The 25419-nt window shown below is 48.8% G+C and overlaps 1 protein-coding gene across 1 annotated transcript in view; it reads left to right on the top strand.

Moving 5' to 3' along the window:
* The window catches only part of LOC144169409 (uncharacterized), a 180404-nt gene that overhangs the window by 64079 nt on the left and 90906 nt on the right, over positions 1-25419 (top strand). The window contains exons 2-5 of the mRNA XM_077698538.1: positions 697-1007; positions 1921-2124; positions 5066-5167; positions 8335-8491. Coding sequence (XP_077554664.1) covers positions 846-1007; positions 1921-2124; positions 5066-5167; positions 8335-8491 — 625 coding nt within the window. The 5' untranslated portion in view covers positions 697-845. The remainder of the gene's footprint in view (positions 1-696; positions 1008-1920; positions 2125-5065; positions 5168-8334; positions 8492-25419) is intronic.

Below are 25419 nucleotides of genomic sequence, written 5' to 3'. Positions count from 1 at the left end.
AACGGATAATTCATGATTCACCTTCGTCTTTTTCAAATCCAGTCGTCTGCTCCGAGGAGCCGCGAAATAGCTCCGCTGCTCTTGCGTTACGTCACATCCAGTTGTTCGCTTTTAGCCAATCACTACTCGCTCAAAACGGACACTTTTGAAACGTACACAAAAGGGACAAAACACGAGAATACCGCCCGTGGTTACGCTGCACCGGCCGTGTTGGACGGTACAGTCAGTAAAGTGGCAGGAATTGCCGATGGCATAGTCTCGCCGACGAGTCGTCGCCGACCATGTGGCCGAGTGCCGGCGCGTCGGAAAAGTCGGAGTATATACGCGCCTGCGATGAAGCCGAGATGTCAACGCGCGTAACCTTTTCATTAAAAAAAGTGCACTAATGCGTAAGACCATTTGCTTTTCAGATTGAGTTTGACTTGAAGGACTCACACATTACCACAAAAGTGCCCTGGTTTTTCTTTTGCATTTGCTCTTATTTTGTGCTGCCGAAAATACTTGCGACAACGGATTCTGTTACATGTTTAGAAGCAGTCGGTTGCGATGATAAGGCGCAAGTATTTCGTAAGCTGTACCCGGGTGTATCGAACATGGCCTGTTAGTGGACGCAATTGTTTTCATAGCCTAATAGGACTACAATGCGATTCTTACTGCCGGTCTAATGGTACGCGACTTCTCCGATATCTATCGCAGGAAGAAGTCACGGTGCCGCGGCGGTGACGAGTGGAGGGGCTTGGTCCCGGCCGGGGTCTCTGGCTCTGCGGTGTTGGTGTGAGCAGGCTGCAGCGTAGCGGGGCGTGCCCTGGAGCCCCCTAGCGGTCGCAGACCATGCCCTTGGGCGCATGGCGTCGGCCAGCGACGACCCAATCGCGCTGTGGCTGAAGCTGGGCGCGCTCGACAAGTTGGAACAGGCGCTCCTCGACGGCTACGGGGACCAGCTGCGGGGGCGCTCCTCGCGCATTCCGCAGGTCGCCCGCTTCCTCAAGCAGGTGCCCATGATGCAGGTGAAGTGTGGCCCTTCGCCCTCCTGCCTGTACGTGCGCAAAGTGGAGAGCCGTTGGCATGCCGAGGTTCCTCCAGCGTCCGTGAGAGGACTGGAATACTGGCAGGCCTCTCATTTCAGAAACGAATCTCCCTCTTGTAGCAAAATGCTTTTACTAGCGAGATTTTTGCCCATTGACCTGTTCGATGTTACAAATATTCACAAATGTGATACGTTTTCTTTTCTACCTTTGAAATGAATCTTCCCGCGCGAGTTTGAGTCAAAATGAACCAGAGTATTACACTTCAGTTCACGCAAGTGACAGGCAAGCGTAAAAACGGAGGAAATCCACCCCTTGCAGCCCTGGTCCTCTGTCCGTGGCTTGTATTTGCATTCGCAACTTCCAAACAAGCCGTTGCTTAACTCTCCGAAGTGTCCATCGTACTCGTTGACTGTGTCAATTGCAACCAGGCAGGCCCATATGGCTTTACGGCTTCCGAACGCCCGAAATAATGCGATCGACGGGCAACACTGAAAGGAAAAATATCTTTAGAGGGAGCGGGTTGTTGAGCGCAGGACCAGTACAGGTGGTGTTACAACAGCTCGGCTCCTCTCCCCTCTGCTTTTTCGCACAAAGCGCCCAGATTGCTACTGCAGAGGGTGGCATTCTGTTCTAATCTACCGCGCTTAGGCGTTGTATGATTTAGCGCCCCTATGTGGTCCTACATGCCCTTTCATTATTTAAGTCTTGACAACCATTTGGTATCCCCGTGAACTGTCCCCTCATTGCTCAGTTATGGCGCCCTGTCGACTGGGCGAACTAGATCTGCGCTATCACAGAGCAATCATAACATTGCTGCTCGCAGCCAGTGCGAAAAAGTTACGAAGGCCGATAACATCCGCTGATCCCCGCTCCGTGGCGTCGTGGTGCGCAGGCGCAGATGGAGGAGATGCACGAGGGCGCCATGCAGGGCCGGCTGGGCGACGTGCGCCACCTGGCCGATGAGCGGCGGCAGCTGGCCTACTGCCGCGACCAGCAGGGCGCCAGCCCCCTGCACAAGGCCGTGCTCTTCCAGCAGCGTCCTCTGGTGGCGTACTTCGTGCAGCACTTTCCGGCCGTCATGCACGCCAGGGACCACGTACGTCACGTGGGGTGGTCGCAGGAACCCGTGCTTCCCTCTTCTGTGCTCCTATTTTTGACAGTTGTGTTTCACACCCCACGTGGCCTGTCTACAGCGAGGCATCTACTTCCCGCTTGTGACCGCTGGTACTTAAAAAGGACTCATCTGATCACATTCTCTGTGGGACTTGCCACTTCATGACCCATGGTTTTAAAAAGCACTGTGTACCAATAGGAAAAGGTTTACCAATAAATAGACACGTTCCTAATGGCCTAGTTTGGCTCCTCAGCTTGGCTCTTTCACTTCGTCGTTGAAATAAAAAAAATAAATAAACACATTTTCATTTATCTAGTTTTCACTAGATGGCGCTAGCTGTCTAGCGAGTAAGAGTTTACTGTATTTATTTGGGTACAGAAGTCGCATAGTACTAAAATAAGCAAACTAGGCCGTTCTGATAATTTGCAGGTATTTGTAAAGCCTTTTGTATTCGTGCACGATGGTTTTTAAGCCCATGGGTCATGAAGTATAAGTCCCATATGTTAACACGTGAGTCCACCTTAAAAGTGAGGATGTGCTGCAACTCTTGTTTGCTAGGTCGGCCGCCCCTAGCACTGGGTAAGAGCGCAGCAGTGAAAGAACGTTCAATGCTTTCTTTTCCTAGTCAGTCAGGCCACAATGGTGTGGTTATTTCATACAGCTGTGGGTAATGGTGCGGTTCAGGGACCTAATTACGCGTACGTTTAGCGATTTTTTTTCTCTGAATCTAGGCATACTTTACAATACTTACGTAGAAAGACAAATGGCGGGAAAAAGTGTGCAAGTTGTGTAGTAATCATTCATCCAAATAAAGTTTTCGTTAGGTCATCAAAAGCACATTTGAGGATTGCAAAGTTGAAGAATTCGTATCAGGATAACCTACCCATGTTTCAAAGCATGCGCGAGATTGCGGGTGTCCATCTCATCCAGTGACGAGTAAGGCATTTTGCGGGTGGCGTTGTCGCTTTTCATAAAGTGAAACGCCAATGCATTGCACCTGCACCTATATGCTTATATAATTTCGTGGGGGTGGGTCTGCAACCCCACGAATTCTTCGTGAAGAACACAATCCGGCCTAAGCTGTCCTTCGCCCGCTAAAACAGTTCAGAAAGAAGTGCCTCTTTTCTTTATAATTGTTCGAACCCCAAACATAAAATGCATTTTTAAATTAGAGCATACATCTTACATAATAATCGAGACACACAGTTTCTCTTTCAGTGTGGGTAACATTAGAAAATGGCACGGCGATCCAGTGGCATGATGCTCATCTCTGGACAGGCAAGCAGACAGACAAGGAACTTTATTGGTGGAACTGAGAGACTCCGATGCCCCCCTTTTCAGAGGGGTGATCAGGCCGCGGGCCGCTCCCACGTTGGGACGGGATGTCCAAGCTTCACCGCCACATCGTGGGCTCTCTGGACAGGCCATAACTGACATGAAAACTCGGAACTCCGTAGCGCAGAGCTCCACTCGTCTTCGGTGCGACATTTATTTTAATCGTTCATGCACTATTCAGAATATCGGCTATTAAGACACTATAGAATTTCTTTGTGATATTGTTGACAGATGAAATGACCCACAGGAGACGTTCGTTTCCCAATAGCAGGTGCATTCCTTCTTGCGGAATGCAGTGATTTAGTTCTTCGTTGTCACTAAAGTATACAGATTATGCAGTTGGATATAACTAATAGTCAGTTGGGAAATCAACGGAGAACTTTGCAGTCGTGTTTAGCGGGGTGCGCTTGGGGTAGAAACCAGGAGGGAAGTCGCCGAAGCTTCCGGTCGTGCAGGCCTCGTCGGCCGACTCATTTCATGGCGTACGGTACCGAGATTGCGGTCACATGCGCTCAGCCAGTACGCTCAAGCGGTGAAAACAAGTGCGGTGTGTGACGTGGACATGCCAAGTCACTGGCTTTCCTCAAACTGGCACTCACTCACCGCCTCGTCGACACCAACGGACAAAAGAAAGCTTAGGGGAGGCGCCAGTGGCCCCCGGCGCATTTGGAGAAGGGTGGGAGGAATCACGTGTCTTTTTTTTAACCCTTGGGAGGCTACTGGCAACCGCTTCGTAGAAACTACGGCGAAGGCCAGCCGCCTGGGCCCTTGCGTCATGGCGCGACCCAACCGATATCCAATGTTCGGCAGGCGCAGACAGAGCGGACGACAGTGGGACGACCACCGGCGGAGGAGGTGGCGCATGCGCTCTCAATACAAGCAACAAAGGGGGCCATTTAAAATGGCGTTTCCGGGTTCAGTAAAGTTGCCGTCAGGGCCTCTTTTAAGCTTTTCTTTCCTCCATGTCGGGAGCTTTTTTGAGCGCCAGGTGGAGAAAGAGGAGAGTTTTTGCGGGGGACGTCGCTTAGAGTGCGAACGGTAGCTCGACTGTACAAAAAATCAACTCTCCTGTCTTAAGAGAAACATAATTAAAACGCGAAGCTTTCTCCCATGCAACATATGAGTCAAAAAGTCAAAATTCAAAATCCAAACCCCTTCGGCTGTGTCAGAATGGCGATGTCGGGTAGACGACGGCTTTATAATGCGAAGAACCCAGGTTCGATTTCGACCACGGTAAGGGACTTTCCTCTTGAGGTGCCTGATGTGCCTTCGCTTAGAATCATCACCGTTTTGGGAAACCCATTGTGTAAAGCTGGCTTTCCCGCAGTGAGTTCTGCGCCGCATCGAACGCCATCAGTGAGGCACAGAAAGCGAAAGCTTCGCTTTAAAAATGAACATTGCGTGGCTAGCCTTTGTGGGTTGGCGGCAAGTGCGCCACCCGTGTGTGTTTCTTGTCAGGTAGTGATGCATGTATGGTCACCGCTCCCGCTAATGCAGTCCGTCCATTAATCCACAAATGTAATCGGCAGCCTTTGCGCTAAAAAAACTGGTGTATATGCAGTTTTGTACTTTTCTTGCGCGTTTACAGCAAGGAAGAACCCCGCTACACTATGCGGCCGTGGTTCAGGACAACGGTGAAATCTACCGTATGCTGAAGACGGCGGGATCCGACGAGAATGCTACGGACGTTGTAAGTACACCGCCGCGCGCGGCATTGCGCTTCTCGGGGACAACTATCAAACGACGGGTCTAGGAGAGTCAGGCGTAGTTCATGTTACGACGGAGTCCTCGAGCTGGAATCTGGTGTTTTCCAGTAGAACGTACCTCATAAAATAGAAACTGAAGAATGTTGCTGTGTTATAATAATGCAGCGTGTCGAACCGAAAAATATACCGGTTTGGTTACGGTTTGGGTTCGGGCGAAATAATTTCGTATCGGTTCAGTTCAGTTTCGGCTAAATGACACATTTAACTTGTTCGCGAACCGGTTCGCCAACCGTAAGTGGTTCGTGAAGCGGTTTTGAAAGAATACCCGTAATTCAGTGCAACAAAAAAAATTAATTTGTAGTACAAAGAAACCTGGACCAAAAAAATACAAGCTCGGTTCATTCAAATGATGGCATTGGCTCAATGGCAATAATAGCGATCTTAGTAGCAGCTTTAACCAATTAGTTTAAATATTCTGGTGAATGAATAAAGTGGTTGCCATTCACCAGACACTTGTTTGCCCAGACCTTTCGATGTCACAGGGCTGGGCAAAAGCCGCCCTGTGACGTCGAAAGCCGCCGACCAAATTCGTCACCAAAAATCCGGTCTGTGAGACTTAGTAGTGCCTCGAGTTTGTTTTACTGTACCTCTTCATTCCTAAAATCTAGTCCCCCCCACCACAGCCCCCTCAAGGCATCCGCCACGAATGAAACTTCCAGACAAAATTTCCAGGAACGAGAAAGTCCGGGCTACCACTTTCCGTAGTACGGGTCCGCTCAGAACCACATGGCTCTGATCAGTCTTCCCATGAATAGTCGGCTGTGACAAGTGGGCCTGTTCCCATGGAGGGTGCCCAAGCCGGCCGCAACACTGAAAAGGGGGGCTGACGTTCTTCTGTGTGACCCGTCTTGCAAAAACTTTATTAGGCTATGTTTCTGCCTCCCTTTTCTGTCTAGTGTTTTTGAACTCGTATTTATATTCCTGATCAACTCAGGTGCGCCCTACTTGCCCACTCTGGCTTTCATTCTTTGCTTTCCATATGTACGGCCGAAAAGAAAGAAAAGAAGGAAACATGAGCCTCGCTTCCCTCTTTTTAGTCGAACCATCCTACCTACTTCGCTGAGAGCCACATTCGTTCAAAAAAAAAAAAAAAAACAATCACGTGGACATTCGTTTTGTGCGCCTATGGCAAACTTTCCCATTCAGCGAATCGGCCTATGACGCAAGATCCTATGTGACCAAACGGCCTATTACGAGCCTACCTATGACGAAGCGCATTTTCGGGCCGTATCCCCAAATCTTCGGGTTTTGTAATGTAATGTAACGTTACTGTAACGCCACGTTCCAATGTTCGAAGTGGAACTGCAACGCGTTCCTTTCGCAATGAAGGAACTTGAAACGGGAACTGGTTTCAAAATTTGGGAGGAACGAGGAACGAGATTTCGTTCGTGTACAACACTGCCTTGAAGTAGCTACAGACCAAGAGGGAATTGGTCTGTAGCTACTTCAAGGCAGTGTTCAAGGCAGTGTTCAAGGCAGTGTTCAAGGCAATTAGCTACAGACCAATACCCTCTATAACCCCTGTAAACTATCATTGATCTATTCACAAGCTTTCCGATGCGAAAGCTCCTTGCGTAATGCCGAACAAGCAGATTTGGCCCATATTTTGTATGGCTGCCCCGAGGACCCCTTCTCTAGCGGTTTGCAATTGCCGAATTCAAAGCAGTAGGACGGCGCGATGTTCAGCATCGACCCGTCGATCCACGGTTAGACCTTAAATAAAGCGCTAGAGGTTGTTGGAAGGTATTTTCTTGCCGCAACCAGTCGTAACCAATAACGCACCATACCTTTCCACTTTTTTGGCAAAATTAAGGTTCTATTCATCCGTCCATTCACCGCGTTAATACACAAAAGACCATTGCCCCGCCAACAAAGTATACCTGGTTAAAAAAAAAACTGTAGCTTAAAGTTTTGTTTCTTGTGCTGTGTGCAAAAGTGAAATATTTCGCAAAGTAATGATAAAAATGCCATTCTTTAGTTATATTGTCGTTCATTTTGTGTTGATGTGCAATATATAGTGGCGGTGATAACTCTACCTGGAAGCGCGAAGCATATGTTTCATGCCGCCTGCACGCAGCCTAAGTTGTGACACTTCGTCTGAGGGCGACCAGCAGGAACATACGATTTACATATTGGTGCGCTTTCTTTTTTCGAGTTGCGACCATGAAGAGGCAGGGTGTTGACAGTGTTGGGATTTATCTAAGGGGTAATTAAGTCCGTAGACGATCATGAAGCTGACGGTAGGTAATTAAGAAGAAGCCCCAAATGACAATGACCGCGCTATATCAACCATGGACGGTCGAACCGTTTTGTCCTAACCGCTAACAATTCTTTGTTTTTTGTTTTTTGTTTTGTTTTTTGTGCAGTTCCTGTTCGGGATCAGCGTGCTAGAAAATTGACGCTTCAGGTTCGGGTTCAGTTCCACAAAAATTTAGGTTCGGTTCGATCCCGGTTCGACACCCTGTAATAATGACGAAATGGGCATTGCTATAATAAGGTCGTTTTGGTGTATTTATACAGCGCGATGAAAATAACATGATAAAGTAAAATGTATACGCTGATTGTAGAGAGAAACGTTTGCTTTTCCGGCAGATGCTTCAAGTTTAAATATTGACAGAATCCGTCGATTAATTATAGTCAGAGTAACTAAAAGGAAACTATTAAACTCTGTATCTCCTAGTCAAATTTTATTTGACCACACATCAATTCATTTCAAGGAAAATGTTGTCCAACGGAGAGTTTTGTAATTTTCGCCGTGGATTTGTCGAAGAACACTTGCACTGATTGACAATCGTCACTTTGTAAAACATGCATAAGTAACGCAGCTTCTTTATAGCAGTCTATACGGCAGGCACAGCAGTCTATACGGCAGGCACATCTTCTGCGTTGCTATGTGAAAGTGTCCGGGCTAGTGCTCCTTACGTGTGCATACAATCATGACCCTAGATTTAGTTCTGCGTTGAACTTAACTACGATGCACAATGTTTTGCAATAGTAGCGGCACGGTGTACCGTGTAGTGGAGGGTGCTGGACTCACACTTTAAGTGCTCGTATAACAGGGCGGCGCACTTTCAACCCGGGGTTTTTACAGTACGGCCACACTCCCGACTTCTACCTCGAGGCTCCAGGCGAACTCACCCTGGAGCAGCTGAAGGAAGGCACCGCATCGAGCCGCCTCAAAAAGTCCAAACACAGAAGAAAAAAGTCGGGCGACGATAGCAGCACCAGCGTACGTGGATACTCGGCAAGTAAGTATCTTGAGAAGCACAACAGCTGAAATAATTCAGTCTCAGGCAAAGGGGCCCTGGGTTACTGTGTGAAACAACTAAAGTTCGCTGCGATCAACAGGAGCATGTATTGGTTTTGTTGAAGGCAGAAAGTTATGGGGATTACGTTGAGTCGGCGGGCATTACGAGACTCTGCATAGGAGGTGACGTTGAAAAGCTTTGCTAGTAATTGAGTGGGTTTAAATGTCCTCGAGCAGTTGTAATGGTATTGCAAAGTGCTTTTGGGAGATATATGACTGTATATATATTGATATCCGGACATTTTATTACCTTTGTTTCACAGAAGAAAAAAACGTACACATAGACATGCATCTGCGTTGAAGCTCTTCGCTAGAACGGACGGTTGGTTTTTGTACAGCATCCATAACCAAGCATTTTCTATGGCATGCGTGGTCAGAGGATTTTTAGTAACACGGCAGCTCCACAACGCGCCGAAGCTAAAACATCAGCTTGTTTGAAACTTTAAATGCGGCCTTCCAGAGTGCTATACAATGTTATGTGCTGCTATATGCTGTCACCGCGTCGACGGTGAGGACGACGACAACGACGATTGCTTAGTAAAATCACGTCGCTGGCCACGGCGATGACAAGAAACAATCGCGTCTTGCGTACGCGTATGCCACTGGTTTTCGTCACATAAGAACACTTTAGGCTGACATGGAAAATTGTTACCGGCACCAAAGGCGGTTTAGTTTACGCTGAACATACAATCATCGAGCTGCTGCTGTGCGATGGCTATCAAAATTTGACTGGTGTTGGGGCGACCAATTTTTGAATTGCATTCTCGTCCCAGGCTGTACGAGCTGTGACTATGTTCTGTCTGCGAACCACCCCGCGAAAGAATTTTCCCTTGTCTCTAACTTCTAACCTGACTCCGTTATACTGGTATACTGAAAATTCTGTTAGTCTGCTAACAGTACAACCGTGTACAATTTCCGTTCAAGCTGAAATTGTAAAATATACATCACAGCTTTACAATGGTCGATCGTTGTCTGACCGTTATGTAATGCTGCTTATTTTCAGTGCCTGGTCGAAGTCGACGGCCACAGTTGCGATTGTCGGTCCCCCTTGTTGTCGAAGACAGCTGTTGTGCTGGCGTTTGAGAGCAAAGACGCCGGAAAAAAACAGCATTTGATTAGGCTTAGTACCTAGGTAAGAAGGCAGGTGCAAGGTACACATTCACATGTAAACGATGTATTCCGATGCCTGCAGGGTACGTGGATGCACCGACATGCTTATTCCGGGGCTGTAGGCGTCGATCGCGTTCTGTCAAAAAAAAAAAAAAAACGGCTCAAACGAATGCATTAGCAAGAGTAAATCGACAGGGTGCTTACATAACCTTGCGCTCAGTCCGGACGACGAAACCGGAGGTCGGCGAGGAGGCGGCCATTGCCCTGGCAATGATCGGGTCCCCCACGACAAAAGTTTAGCTTAGCGACTCCACGTCGGCCATACTAAACTTCGCGAGGGGCCGCATCTCATTCGAGGCGTTTCAAATTATAAAATATTTATTTATTTATTTCAGGGTTCTGCCAGCTTCATTTAAGAAGCGCTAGGCAGGAGCGGGCAAACAATCGATACAAAAATTAGCCCCATCTTCCCGAAGGCAACGCAGAGTAGATGCGGGGCATCACGGGGTTCACCTACATTTCCCCCAAATTCTACTACGAACACAACGGAAACACAACGTTCTTCATCGGAAGAACGGAGTGAAGTGGAGTCAACCGCAGCAAGCGCTGAACTGAACGCGCGCAGCGCGCTACCCGATTTACATTCAAGGTTGAAGGAGAGGAGACGAGAGGAGAGATGCGCAAGCGCCGAGCATGCGCTGCGAAAGCAGAAGCAAGAACGCGGGAGAAGCGAAAGCGAAGTGCACGCAGCTGCTACGAGAGACGAAGTGGCGGGAGTATCGCGCAGCTGTGGGAGAGAGGGAAGGAGGAGAGTTGTGCATGCGCAGTGTGAGTGAGGACGCCGACAAGGGACATGCCCAGACTATAAGATGCTCCGCATAAAAAACAGGAGTAGTTTTAGACAACTGCAGGAAATAACGCGCATAGAACAGACAAAGAAACACATTTTGTTCGCGTGGCAAAATAAAGCAGCAATAAAGAACGCAAGAACGTGGAACTTCAAAGGCGACAACTTTGTCGCTCGGCATAACATCAAATGAACACTCAGATCACACAGGGAAGCAAACAAGTGCAAAATGCGCTACTACGGCGCGCCTCATCGCCTGCGTTGCGTCGGCGCGTTAAACCCCAGAATCAATCAATCAAGTGCAAAATGCAAATCCAAATAATTTAGAATGAACCACGGAACAAGAAAAGCATTTAAGCAGGCGCAGCCAAACACTACAAAGATACAGGGGGAATGTCGGACTGCGTGTGGTCGTTGATTGCGGACATAAATGATGGTACGCTGGTAGAATGAATGTTTAAAAGCCTCCCTTCGACAAGAGAATTCCATAATCTTTTTGGAATGTTGCGCACGCATGAATCGCCGAGTAACATGTTGAATATACGCGTTTTTACTTGCCTGTAGTTTACCATGGTACAAAAAATACATGTACTTATGCCGCTCACGATATCGCCTGAGTTGAAGACTGTCTTAGTTATCGCTTCGCAAAAGGGTACTAGGCGATGTTTTCCAGCTGTTACTGGTATGAATAAATCGCGCTGCTTTACGTTGGACATTTTCAAGTTTGGTGATGTTAAGTATACGGGTCCCAAACGACAGAAGCGTACTCGAGGACCGGTCCGATGTACGTTTTGTAGGCCATCAATTTTATTTCACGTGTTGACCTTCTCGATGACCGTCTTAGGTATCCTAATTTCCGCATGGCCTTCTTCTGGACGTACATGACATGCTCGTTCCAGCTCAGGTCGGAAGTAATCATGACGCCCAGATATTTATAACTTGCAACAGATGATAGTGGAGAGCCGTTAATGTAATACAAAAAAGGCAAAGGGTGGCGCTCTCTTGTTAATGTTATCGCTACAGTTTTTTTTTTTTTTGCGTTAACCTCCATTTGCCAGGATTTACACCATAATTCAATTTTTGCTAATGACGAATTTAGTTTGAACTGGTCATCGACGCTAGTTATTTCCTGGTAGAGCATGCAGGCGTCTGCAAAGAGCCGAATATTTACTGGTATATCTTGGAGAATATCATTATTAAAAATTAAAAAGAGTAGTGGTCCAAGGACCGATCCTTGAGGTATGCCAGATCGAACAGTCTGGGGACGGGAGCAGGCGTTTTCAAAGTTTACGATCTGGCTTCGGGACGAAAGGTAGGATTCTATCCATCCTACGACTTCGGCATTTTTGAAGATTGATCTAAGCTTGATGAGTAACTTTTGGTGGCTCACACGGTCAAAAGCCTTTTCGGAATCTAAAAAATAACGTCAACTTGACTTTGGTTATCTAATATTGCTGCAGGATCATGTACTGTTTCAAGTAACTGCGTTGTAGCAGACAACCCCTTTCGAAATCCATGTTGGCGAGAATCAATAAAATTGTTTTCTTCAAGAAAATTTGTCAGATGCTTAAAGATAACATGCTCTAGGACTTTTGCGCAAGTAGATAGTATAGAGATTGGCCTGTATAATGCAATATTGGACGAGTCATTTGTTTTAGGTACTGGGGTAATTTTACCGTACTTCCAATCTTCTGGAACTTGTGCTAAGCTCAAAGACTTTTGGTAAATAACGCAGAGGTACTGTGAACACGATTCAGCGCATCTAAGTAGGAATGCGTTAGGAATGCCGTCTACACCAGGTGATTTTTCGGATTCTAAATTGAGAAGTAATGAAAGTATGCCCTGCTGAGATATTACAATATTATTGATAGGACTCACATTTTCAAAACGAGCGAAGTGTGGTAAGCTGCCGTCTGCATCAGTGAAAACTGAACTGAAGAATTGATTAAAAGACTCGGAAATCACAAACTTGTCTGTGGCTATTTCGCCACCGATTAAAAAAACTGGAAGGTCCACTTTTCTTTGGGGAAAAATGGCGCCAAAACTTTGACGGGGAGGATTGCATATAATTTTTCAAAGTTACATCGTGATAGTGGTCCTTCGCAGTTTTGAGACTGCTACTAAGTAGTAGGCGCGTGGCTATTAGCTCTTGCATGTTAATTGCGGCACATTTTTCTTAGCTTTTGAGCTTTCCGCTTCAGTCTCACTATTTCGCTTGTCATCCATTGGTTCGCGTCTCGAGATAATTTCAACGTGTTTGGTACAAAATCCCGGGCACATTTCAAGACAAGGTTCTTAAAGAAACACCAAAAATTGTTGACCGTGCATGGGCTAGTTTCTGAAAGATCGATAAATCGTGAAAACGAGATGTCCAGCGCGTCGAGTATGCCCACGTCATCAGCACGCGAAATTACGGGAACAACACGCTTTTTTTTCTTTTCATTCGTTGTTAGGGGATTCATCGCCAACGTACGGCAGACAATTCTGTGATCCGATATGCCATCAGTCATTTTGATTTTAGGGTCGCGTGTTAATAAACTATTTTAAGAGAAGAAAAAGGTCGAAAATAGACTCGTTGTCATTCTGAGCGCGGGTTGGGTGTCTAACTAACTGGGTTAGATCGTGAAAAAAGACAATATCGATAAAAGGTTCTGCAGTAGTAGACAAAGCATCAGGGAATTCATTGTTCCAATCGATTGACGGGAAGTTGAAATCACCGCATAACATGAAATTGCTTTGATCTGTTTTGCAGATGCATAGAAATTCGTTAAGTTTCTCGCAAAAGGTATTGTCCGAGTTTGGTGGGCGGTAGAATCCTCCAACAATCGTACTTGAATCATCAAACCGGATTTTATAATTACGCATTCAACCCCGGGTATGTGGGGAAGGCTTGTAACTGTGAATGAATCGCGGTAGATGATAGCTACACCCACTCCACGACCGTTTCTATCTTTTCGGTGAGTCTTGTAACCTGGTGGTGCTATTTCATCGTCGCTAATATCGCTGTAAATCCAAGTTTCCGTGAATATTATCAGATGGGGTGCATATTTTATGGCTATACTTTCTAGTTCGGAAGTTTTCTTCCCTATACTGCGAGCATTTATGTTTAAGCAACACAATCGCTTCCAAACCGATGCCTCGGTTAAATTGTCACGACTTTGTGTGCTGCCCTGCTTTCCCGCGGGGACTCGCTTATTCTGAGCATCATCCCAGAGGTAGAGCTGGTTTCCGATCTTAATTTCGGCTTGTCCCCGGTCCTCCCCAGCCCTGTTGTGCTGTCCCATAGCTTTTCGCGCTTCTTGCCTTGTGGCCAGGGAGTAATCTTGTGAGATAGAAAACCTTTGTGCCTTTTAACTTCGAGCATTTTGAAAAGAAATCCATTTTTTCACGGTAATCGAATAGTTTTACTAGTATCACCGATCTAGCTTTATCGGGTCTCTTGCGTCCGATCAGGTGGATTTTTTCTGTCGAGCGTACGTTCACACCTAAGGCAGTATTAAACACACCTTGTACTACGGCTGCCTCTAGATCGTCATTAGTTTCATCGTCTTTTTCGTCAAGCCCGTAAACAAGGATGTTGTTCCGTCTACTGCGATCTTCTAGCTCAGCGAGCTTGTTTTGTAGGATTCGCACTGTTTTGTCAAGGGCTGTCACTTTCGTGTCACTCTGTTTTACAGCCAGTGCTGTCTCTTCGACAGTTTTAAAGGAGTACTGACACGAAATTTTCGTGTTACGTTTTTTTCGCTGCTATGCATGCCTACCAGCCTACTAACCATAGAATGACAGATTATACGGTCGAGCGCAGCGTAAACATTCATTTACGGCGTCATTTATTTGTGCCAGTTTCGGTTTCGACTGAAAAACGCCGAGCGGCCGCCATAACAGGATGTATAACATGACGTCACCATTCTTGCCGCATCGCTGCCTCTCTGGAAGCGCGCGCGAGCGAGCGCACGCGCGCGCCCAGACCAGCCGAGGTCTTCGCCGTCCCCACAGGCCCGGGCAGCATGACGTCAGTCCCAAAACCATGACGTGTACACACGCCCGAGCAGCGGTCGCCAACCACAGCCAGCGCGTCGGCTTTGTCACGGGAGCCCCGACGTCGGCAGTTTGGGGCAAGTAGCACATGATGTCATGTCGGCCCGCTCTGGGCTTTCTCGTGCGGGCGAAGATTAAAATGGATTTTAGATATGTTTCGCTGAACTGTTGCTGTTGAAACTTGCTGGGAGATATCTCCTGATAAAAAGGAAGCGTTTCACATAGTTATCACAGCTTTGAAATTTCGTGTCAGTACTCCTTCAAGTGACAATTCAATCCTGTCTAGCCTCTGCTGCATAACGATCTGCCCCTTGAGCAGCTCCTGAAGCAGTTCTTCTGAAGTAGGCGGTGCCGGGTTGGATTCTACATCACCGCATAACAGAAGTAGACGCGGCAAAACATTACGGACACTCAAACAAATCGCGTGCAGCTTTCGTGGGCACGTCAGCTGAATAAAAACTGGATTGCTTGTTTTAACAGTAGAGACATTATTACTGACCAGCATAAAGAACAACAGCGGATTTGTCATGATGCTGACGTGCGACCAGCCGACGGGCCCACTGAAGTGGCCGGGTGGAGACAGGCGTTTTATATTTTGCTGGGGCGATGTCGTTGGCGATGGTAACCCGGATGTCCAGTGCTAATCGTACGCCGGTAGTTCTTGTGCGCAGTCTCCGATGGTGGTGCGCGTGTGAATGACGAGAGTTGGTTCCCGTTCCGTTGTAGTGCCAGCCGTCGCCGCGTCGAAGAGACGAAACTGCATAAAGAACAACAGCGGATTTGTCATGATGCTTGATATGTCTTGAGAATGAAGCGAAGTGGCAAGATACACCTTATATGGGCACCAGCCCACTGTGGCCTCGCCGGGAACAAGTGTGTTCACGACACGGCTCGAGGTTTCGTTGACACAGCCGATGTCGGACCTCCGAACGCAGACGCTCACTCGATACGATAGTCTGGAAGGTACAGGGTGGTCTGCTACAAGGATATCATTGACCACGATAGGATGGAAAGGGCAAGATACCGGGCCCCAGACAGGACACTGAGCCGGTGGCTTGGCGACGGCTGCAAACCGATCGCTTTGCAATGCAGTGGCTTACATCCGATGTTCACAGCTCTATTCAGATAAATGCAAGGCGCTCTGGCTGACCTACCTCACATGATATGGCCCTGCCCTGTGCGGAGAAATGACCCACAAAACAGTAAGCCGAGAAAGGCGCAGAGGGAGACCGCGCTACTCAGCTCCGACCCGGGTACACAGACCCGGCTCGTCCAGATGGTCCCGACCGACAACTGGGCTCTCCTGACCGACGGCTAAGCAATAAATTCGGGCCAATCAAATATGATCAATCACTCAATCAATTAAATAATCATTCAATAAATTAATCAATCAATCAACCAAACGAATGCACTTTTTTATGATCGCAACGCCAATCATTTCTTCGGTACTATCATGGAAACGAAACCGTCACGATAACGCTGAGATTGTCGAATAAAGTACAGAATCATGATTCTACGTAATGTTTAAGCCAAGCCTTCCTAAATGATACTAATGATACATTAGGAACAGGTTCTTGAACCCATTCGTCAATGGCCGTTTTTAAATCGTCTCCTTCCCCTCCCCCCCCCTAATGCAAGAAATCACGCACCTCTCCGTCTAATAACCATAATGATTGAACGCGAAGCTTTCTCATGATTAATTATTGGGTTGGCCGATCATGCACTGAGAGTATGTGATGCTCTCTAGGTACGCATCACTCTTCTATAATACCCAGAGCAACTATCGGGGGCGCACTCCGTAGGCCTAACGTTAGGGTTTGGGGTGTACGGCGCCATTCGGTACCTGCTGCTTGGCGGTCGCTTGGTCCATGCCGAAATGGAGCAGTCGGATATACGCCCTACTTTATAACGCGAGGGACCCAGATTCGATTCCGGCCATGGTAGTGGTGGTAAAAACATTTATTTGAGCTTGAGGGGAAGGGAAGGGAAAGTGGTCAGCCTCCCATGTCCAGGAGGCCTCGAGCCGCGCCGATTCCAGAGCTCGTTTCACCAGGGCGAGTTGCTATGGGAAGAGTTTTTTTTTTGTTTCACTCCACCCAAGATCACTCATAACCGATGATGATGATGGTGGTGGTGGTGGTGATGATGATGGTTGCTTTTGGTTTCCCCTTTGTAGCGGGGTGATGAGGTGTCATGTTACCAAAAAGGTCTAATATACCGATGTTTCATACTCTTGGTTTAATACTAGCGCTGCTCAGGGAAGGCGCAAAAAACTTTTATTTCCTGTTACAGGTGGGGGTGGTGGTAAAAAAACTCCCCCCACCTCCCCGAAGGGGATCGTGCGGAAATGCGAATGCATTGGGTGCACCGATGAGTGCGCTGCGGCAAGCAGTCACGGAGAGAGGCGCGCGCTCCACTGCATTTTTTATATATATTTTTCCGAGCGCAGCGAGCGGAGAGAGGGTACGCGGAGAGGAGAGAGAGACCCGCGCAACACGCCCGCCCCGCGCGCGAGCTCTCTCCGCCGAGCTCCGCGATGCGAGCGCCCTCACACGCCCGAGCACGCTCCTCCTCTCCACTCACTCTCCGCTACTCCGCCCGAGCTCCGCGATGCGAGCGCCCTCACACGCCGAGCGCGCTCCTCCTCTCCCCTTGCCCTCCGCTACTCCCGCCCGAGCTACCACGCGCTCCGGTTGCTAGGCGCGCCACAGCTGTTGCTAGGCGCACGCCGGCCAACGCACGACAACCCCCGACTAAGAAATGCATTCGCATTTAAAACATTTATTTGAGCTTGAGGGGAAAGGGAATGGGAAGTGGTCAGCCTCCCATGTCCGGGAGGCCGCGAGCCCGCACAGATTCCAGAGCTGGTTCCACCAGGGCGAGTTGCTGCTCCGGTGCCGAGCTGGTCAGAGCGGACTCCCACTGCTCAAGGGTGGGGGAGTGAAGGGGGATTGTGTGATGTGGGCAGGAGAAGACTAGGTGGTAGGTGGTAAGAGGAACTTTTACAGGCTTGACAGTTATGGGGGAATAGCGATGGGGAGATGTGGGAGAGAATCGTGTTATTAAAGGAAGTTTCTGACCGAAGGCGGTGATAGACATAGGCTTCATGTGGGGTAAGGGATGGGTGAGGAGGAAGGTACCTTATTACGTTGTTTGTGTAGTGGGAAAGGATGGAGCTATAGGTAGAGTCGAGTGGTGTTAAGGTGGATGCATATTACCAGCGAAAAAACAGACAGGGACGAGGAAAGAAGCAGACGGGACACTCGCTAGACTTCAACTGAAAAGTTTACACAAGAAACACGTAATATAAGAAAATGCCAACAGACAAAGATGATAGACCTTGCAAGTGATAAAAACAGACAAAAGAGATAAAACCGTCCACAATCTTAAATGCGTACGACCCACACAACCAAATCACATCCCGCGCATGCGGCCTTGCAAAAAATTCAGCTCTTTTGCCGTCAGAGCGATGGAAGGCTTACTGATACAGTTAACTGCCTCCTTTTGAATATAGAAAGCCTCAGAAATTTCGCGCTTTACTTGGTCGCGCCCGCTATCTAAGACACGTGTAGCGCCAAATGCTGGAACACAACCAGGACACCGCTTACAATGGTCGGCCAAGTGCCCCCCCCCCCCCCCCCCCCCCAGCAAGCGATGGCCGACCATTGTAAGCGGTGTCCTGGTTGTGTTCTAGCATTTGGCGCTACACGTGTCTTAGATAGCGGGCGCGACCAAGTAAAGCGCGAAATTTCTGAGGCTTTCTATATTCAAAAGGAGGCAGTTAACTGTATCAGTAAGCCTTCCATCGCTCTGACGGCAAAGAGCTGAATTTTTTGCAAGGCCGCATGCGCGGGACGTAATTTGGTTGTGTGGGTCGTACGCATTTAAGATTGTGGACGGTTTTATCTCTTTTGTCTGTTTTTATCACTTGCAAGGTCTATCATCTTTGTCTGTTGGCATTTTCTTATATTACGTGTTTCTTGTGTAAACTTTTCAGTTGAAGTCTAGCGAGTGTCCCGTCTGCTTCTTTCCTCGTCCCTGTCTGTTTTTTTGCTGGTAATATGCATCTAAGTCAACACCAACTAGCCCAACTTTCAGCCTTAGGCGTTAAGGTGGTGCTTGCGGAATCTGGACGTCCTGTCGTGACTAGCCTTGCAGAGGGGAGTGCCCGGTTGTGGAGATCGCGGGCTGCGGTATGGGCCACTCCATTCCAAGCAAGACCAGAGTGGCCAGGGGTCCAAACTATTGTTCTCTATTTCTTCGGGGAGACAGTGAAAAATGAGAAGAGCTTGAGGGGGTGCCAGGCCAGCTTGATACCACCGGCATGCTTGCGGAGAATCGGTGATGATGGTCAGGCAGGGCTGTGTTTGTTGGGTGGTGTTCGCGTGAGCGACGGCGAGTGCCTCTGCTGTGGGAACTGGTAGCTGCTTGTAGGTGGCTGCAGCGGCGAGATGGCCGTTAGAGTCCAGGGTGACGAGGGTGGTGTGTGAACCGTTGGGAGTATGGGCGATATCCGCGTAGCGCGTTTGGGCGTCGGTTTCATATCGCCTTGTGAGCGTTCTGACACGAGCCTCTCGCCTTCCCCTATTGAACGTTGGATGCATGTATTTTGGGATCGGGGCGACCTTAAGCCGCTGGCGAATGTGAAGAGGGATGCGTTGAAGTTCGTAAGTTGCAGACGGGGTGGACCGGCCGATGGTGCGAAGCACGTTCCTGCGAGTGGGAGTAAGGGCCAACCGTTGTAGCTGTGAGGTTCGTTGGGCTTCCAGAATTTCGCTGATGGTATTACGCAGCCCAAGTTGAAGCAGACGGTCATTGGAGGTAAATGTAGGGAGGCCCAAGGCAGCTTTGTAAGTTTTGTGGATTAGGCCGTCCAGCTTTCTGCTTTCTTGGGGTCTGAGATACACGAACGGAGTTCCGTAGTTGAGACGGCTGACCATGAGGGCTTGGACTAGACGGCAAGTGTCTGGCTATTTTAGACCGTATGCAGATCCCCGGATTCGGCGTATACAGGTGGGTGAGCTGGGAGACTGTTGGGTACAGTTGGGGGAGTAGGGCAGAGCCTGAACCATCCCAGTGGAAGGGAACGCCTTTGTCCTAGGCAATATTCCCACCTCTGCTTTTCGTACACAGCATTTTAATCTTTTCGTCACCTCGACAGCCTTGAAGTTAACTTCGTCTGTGCTACCCTTAAATCATAGGGCTTCTGGAAGCCGAATATTTCCCTCATGGAGATTTGGATGGATACCCTCGCATTCTAACACTATGTGCCAGAGGGATGTGCCACAAAGATTGTTTGTGCCGCAAAGTTTGTTTTCCGCTGACCACGCATACACCATCATTTTGTGAATCCTTCCCAACAAAGCTCTTAGCTCGCAAGCAACCTGCACTAGCCTCAAAAAGCAAAGCACTGCCCTGCGCATTATCGCAGAAATTCGCCTTTCCGACGTCCAATTTCTCAGCCCTGTACATCTCCAACGACGTTTTAGCTTACAATGTTTCTCTCCATTTATCCGTTTTTGCCTGCCTTACTTTTTTGGTGCTCAGAGAAAGTTGGCTTTCCTGAAGGGCGTATTTGCGTACAACAGTATCCGTGAGGACACCAAAGCTTCACTTTAATTTGTAGAATGGAAACGGGCAGCGGGGAAAGGGAGGATGTCCACGGGAATGCCTCTGCCCTAAAAATCACGCCGCACAAGTTACTGCGTTTATTAAGTGCGAATGCACTTTATAAGCGACCCTGAATTCCGGCGACCGCCGTCCGTCCACATAGCAACAGCTGCGGGTGCGCGCGCTCCTCGTCTTCCTTGGCAACGGGGGGAGATGGGCGCGCGCTGCCTGGCCGCTGACATGGCACATACCCACGTGGGGGATTGGCCAGGAATCTCCTCGTCTTCCTTGGCAACGGGGGGAGATGGGCGCGCGCTGCCTGGCCGCTGACATGGCACATACCCACGTGGGGGATTGGCCAGGAATCGGGCGTGAGAAGGGCTAGAGTACTGACACGAAATTTCAAAGCTGAGATCCGCTCTAGCAATCAAGTACAACGACAACACAAATAGGTGTCTGTGCATGCCACATACCCACGTGGGGGATTGGCCAGGAATCGGGCGTGAGAAGGATGATGATGATGATGGTTGGATGTTTATGGCGCAAGGCCAACTAGGGCAAAGAGCGCCAAAACAATAGTCATATGAGGGTGAGACCTTAACCACTATGTAAAGTCAGTAAAAACAAAAGTAAAATCCGATAACGGCAATGGGCATGGCTGGTGTATAGGGCCAGATTTCATTATGCATGATAGGAAATGAGGTTTAAAAACTTGACTTCTGACAAATACTCAAGCACACGTTTCACTGAAACAATGGCATCGTCACCTAGAAAAAACAATGGATGTAGGGGAATATGTTGTCTGTAGAGTTCTCTGAAGTGTTTGTGTCGTGTTGTGTGAAGTGCCTTGCATGTTATTAGTATGTGCACTACGGATAGGGCCTCTCCGCACCTGCTGCACTGGGGTCTAGGAGATCCCGTCAGCAGATACGAGTGAGTTGCATGCGTGTGCCCTATCCGTAGCCTACCCAAGGCGACTTCCGAGTGTCTGTTGTGTGAGTCAGATATGTACCGTCCCAAGTGTGGCTTTATTACATGTAGTTTGTTGTCTGTCTGTTCGTCCCAGTGTGTTTGCCATGTTCTTCGCAGGTGTTGTCTTATGTGTGGCTTGAGGTCTGTGTAGGGTACTGTTGCTATGTCCGGTGTATTTGTATGTGCAGCAGCAGCGGCCATCTGATCAGCGGTCTCATTTCCCGCAATCCCAGAGTGGCCTGGAACCCAACACATGATCACCTCGAGATTTAATGCATACGCGGACATAATGGTTTTATACACTACATTAAGAACATGGTTTTTAGAAGACTTGTTGGATGACAATGCATGTACAACACTCAGTGAATCTGTGAAAATGATAGACTTGGGTATTTCATGTTGCACTATGTGATTTAAAACAAGCAAAACGCCATGGGCTTCTGCCGTAAAAATGCTGGTCTTCGAGTTCAAGGTCTTAGAGACTCTAAAATCGGGTCCGTGCGCCGCACAGGACACAGTAAGGGCAGTTTTTGATGCGTCACTGTAAAACTCTGCACATTCATACTTGAACTGCAGGGACAAGAAGTGCTGCAAAATAGCAGTTTGTGGTACCCTGGTTTTATCAATTTTCACGAAGGACAAGTCACAACACACAGGTTGAAGCTCCCAGGGTGGTAAGACGTCAGTAAAAGAAGATGTGTGAATGTCTAAAAAGGAGATGTCGAAATTTGAAGCTTCCTGTCTCACTCTAAGTGAGAACGGCAAAGGAACAGACGGGCGATTTACAAACAGTGGCGATGTGGATGTATCATTAAAAACACGTTTAAAAGGATGGTCCTTCAAAGATGAAATTTTAAAAGCGTAGAGAAAGTCCACATACGTTCGTTGGTACTCAAGGCACCACTTATGACATTCAACATATAGACTCTGGGCCGGGCTAGTGCGGAACGCACCCGACGCAAGGCGCAGACCCAAGTGGAGTACTGGGTCAAGCATTTTTAGTGCGGTTTTTGATGCCGACCCATACACGACGCTGCCGTAGTCTAACCGGGACCCGACTAAGGCGGTAAAGACCCGGAGAAGTAGCTCCTTGTCTGCACCATAGGATTGGTGGGAGAGCACCTTGAGAATGTTTAGTGTTTTTAGGCATTTATGTTTAAGTGCTTTGACGTGAGGTATGAACGTGAGCTTGTTATCAAATATGACACCTAAAAACTTGTGCTCCCTTTTAACAGGAATAGACGCACGGCCAAGAGCAATCTCAGGGTCCGCACTAAGCCCGCGCTTGCGGGAGAACAGAACACAAGTACTTTTGCCCGGGTTCAGTTTAAAACCGTTAAGGTCCGCCCATCCAGCAAGCTTCTTAACACCGAGCTGTACTTGGCGTTCGCAAATGGACAGGTTACAGGATTTAAAAGATATTTGAACATCGTCTACATAAATGGAACAGGAAATGGTTGGTGGCAATGCCTTTCGGAGGGAGTTCATCTTAACGATAAACAATGTGCAGCTTAAAACTCCACCTTGCGGCACACCATTTTCCTGCACATGTATCCCGGACAGGGATGACCCAACCTTAACACGAAATGTCCTCGTGGACATGTAGCTAGAAATGGTATTTAACATGTTACCTGACACACCAAAGGACTTCAGGTCGCTAAGGATGCCGTATCGCCAGGCTGTGTCGTAAGCCTTTTCAAGATCAAAGAATACCGTAAGGCAGAACTGCTTATGAGCAAATGCATCTTTTATGAAGGATTCCAACGCAACAAGATGATCGTTGGTGGATCGCCCCACCCTAAAGCCTGCCTGGCAGCTCTCGAGAAGACCGTTGTACTCAAGGAAGTACACGAGCCTGCGATTTATCATCTTCTCGAGCAGCTTGCACAGGCAGCTTGTCAGGGCGATGGGACGATAACTGGCGGGAAAGGAAGGGTCCTTCCCTTCCTTCAGGAACGCCACTACTATGGCCTCCCTCCAAGAGTGTGGAATCTGCCCCGAAAGCCATATTTTATTGTATAGGTGTAGGAGTGTTTCAAGAGTGTCTGGGTGTAGGTGTTGTATCATGGTGTATGTAATCTTATCTGCCCCTGGAGCTGAAGGTTTACATGTGCTCAGGGCAACCCTCAACTCATAGAGTGTAAATTCAGAATTGTAACCAGATTTTGACCTGTTAGTGTCATGTAGGGACTTCTTTTCACAAGTATTTTTATGTTTTAGGAAAGTGTTTGTGTAGTGTGCAGAGCTGGAAACATGTTGGAAGTGTTGTGCAAGTGTGTTAGCCTGGTCTTCTAGTGTGTCCCCTGTTGTACTGACCAGGGGCAGGCTGTGTGTCTGTCCTCCTTTAAGGTTACGTATTCGTGTCCAGACTTTGTGAGTGTCGGTGTATGAGTTGATGGAAGTGAGGAAGGTGCGCCAACTCTCCCTTTTCGCCTCACGACGCACACGCTTCCCAAGAGCCTTTGCCCGTTTAAAGGAAATGAGATTATCTGGCGTGGGGTACCGGCGAAGGACACCCCACGCCTTGTTCTGGGCCTCTCGCGCCCGCCTGCAGTCCTCGTTCCACCAGGGCCTCCTTGGGTTGCGGGACGCACTGGAGGCCTGGGGCATGGACTTTTCGGCGGCGTCGACTATGTGCGCCGTGACGAGTTGGGCTGCTTCCTCAACGTGTAGGTGTTTTATGGTTGTGTGGTGTAGTTTAGATGTTTCTGTGAATGTACTCCAGTTTGCTTTTGATTCATTAAACCTGTTATGGGAAGATGGACTGCATGGTCCTTTACCTATGTATGTTAGGGATGTGGGGAAGTGGTCACTACCATATGGGTCCGTGCCCACGCCCCACTCAAGACATGGAAAGAGAATTGCAGAACCAATAGCCAAGTCAAGATGTGAGTATGTATTGTGTCCTAAGTTATGGTATGTAGGCTGTTTTTTGTTGAAAAGGCATGCTCCTGAAGATGTAAGGAATTTCTCTATCAGGCGACCTCGGGCATCCGTTCTAGAGGAGCCCCAAAGAGAGTTGTGCGCATTAAGGTCGCCTGTTAGGATGTATGGTTCGGGCAGCTGGTCGACCAGCGCCTCGAAATCAGAGCTCGAAAGTGCATGATCAGGAGGAATGTAAATGGAGCACACCGTTACCAACCTATTAAATATTATTGTTCGAATTGCTACAGCCTCGAGGACAGTGTTCAGAGTGACAGGGTGGCAGGCTAAGGATTTCCGGGCGACAATTGCCACACCTCCTGAAGAGTGTGTGCAGCCAACCCTGTCCTTTCTGAATACCATGTACCTATTTAAGAAATTTGTCTGTTTGGAATTGAGGTGAGTCTCTTGGAGACACATGAGACTTGGCTGATTGGCATGCAGGATATCATACACATCATCAAGATTTTTAAGGAGGCCTCTGCAGTTCCATTGAATGATGTTTTCTGTTCCCATTATTTAGGTTTAAGAATGAATGGAGTGTGTGTACGTGTTCATGTGTCGTCTTTCGGGGCTGTTACTCTGGGGTTAGGCTTTTTAGGCCTGTCTGTAGGCTTGGAAGTCGGTGGCCGCTCCTTGCGCTGCGTTGCAGGCAGGAACGGCCCGACATCCATATCGTCGTCGGATGTCCGAGGGGTGCCCGACGGACCGGGCCCCCCGGACTTGGCCCCCCCTCGGGAGCCCTTCGTTTGAGCCGCCACCGCCGAGGGCGTCCGGGGCACCAGAGGTGGCACCGGCGGTGCGGTGGCGGTGGGAACCGGTGCGGGGCCCGTGGTGTCCATCACCTCTGTACCCTCCAACGCACTGGAGGGCGGGGAGGCAGAGGCGGGAGCGGCACCGGTCCCTACAGAAGAGGTTGTCACCACAACCGCTGCTGCCTCAGCAAGCGGCGTGGGAACGGATTGGGCTGCCAGAGGCAACCCAGGGGGGGGCGGAGGAGGGACCAGGTCAGACTCGCTGAACTGGGTCCCTGTGGACACCAGACGCCGCTCCGCCCCCCGGCGAGCCGCGTCGGCGTACCTCCCCAGGGGGAAAGAGGCGAACCTCTTTCGCGCCTCTGGGAAGGTGATGTTCTCAGTTACCTTCACATTAATAATCGCCTTCTCCTGCTTAAACTTCTCGCACGTTCGAGAGTAGGCGGCATGGGGTCCCTGGCAGTTGGCGCAGGTGAGGGTTGATGATGGACAATTATCAGATGGATGATCATGCTGAGCGCACTTTGCGCAGGTCAGACGACCACGGCAGGAGTTGGTTCCGTGCCCGAACCGCTGGCACTTAAAGCAGCGGCGCGGGTTTGGAATGTAAGGACG

This window comes from Haemaphysalis longicornis, unplaced genomic scaffold (assembly GCF_048455015.1).
Source record: "Haemaphysalis longicornis isolate Haplotype H1 unplaced genomic scaffold, Haemaphysalis longicornis Haplotype H1 scaffold_2, whole genome shotgun sequence".
In the NCBI taxonomy this organism is placed as follows: domain Eukaryota; kingdom Metazoa; phylum Arthropoda; class Arachnida; order Ixodida; family Ixodidae; genus Haemaphysalis; species Haemaphysalis longicornis.
Note: the sequence above shows the minus strand (reverse complement) of the source record. Positions and strands in the feature narration are given on the sequence as shown.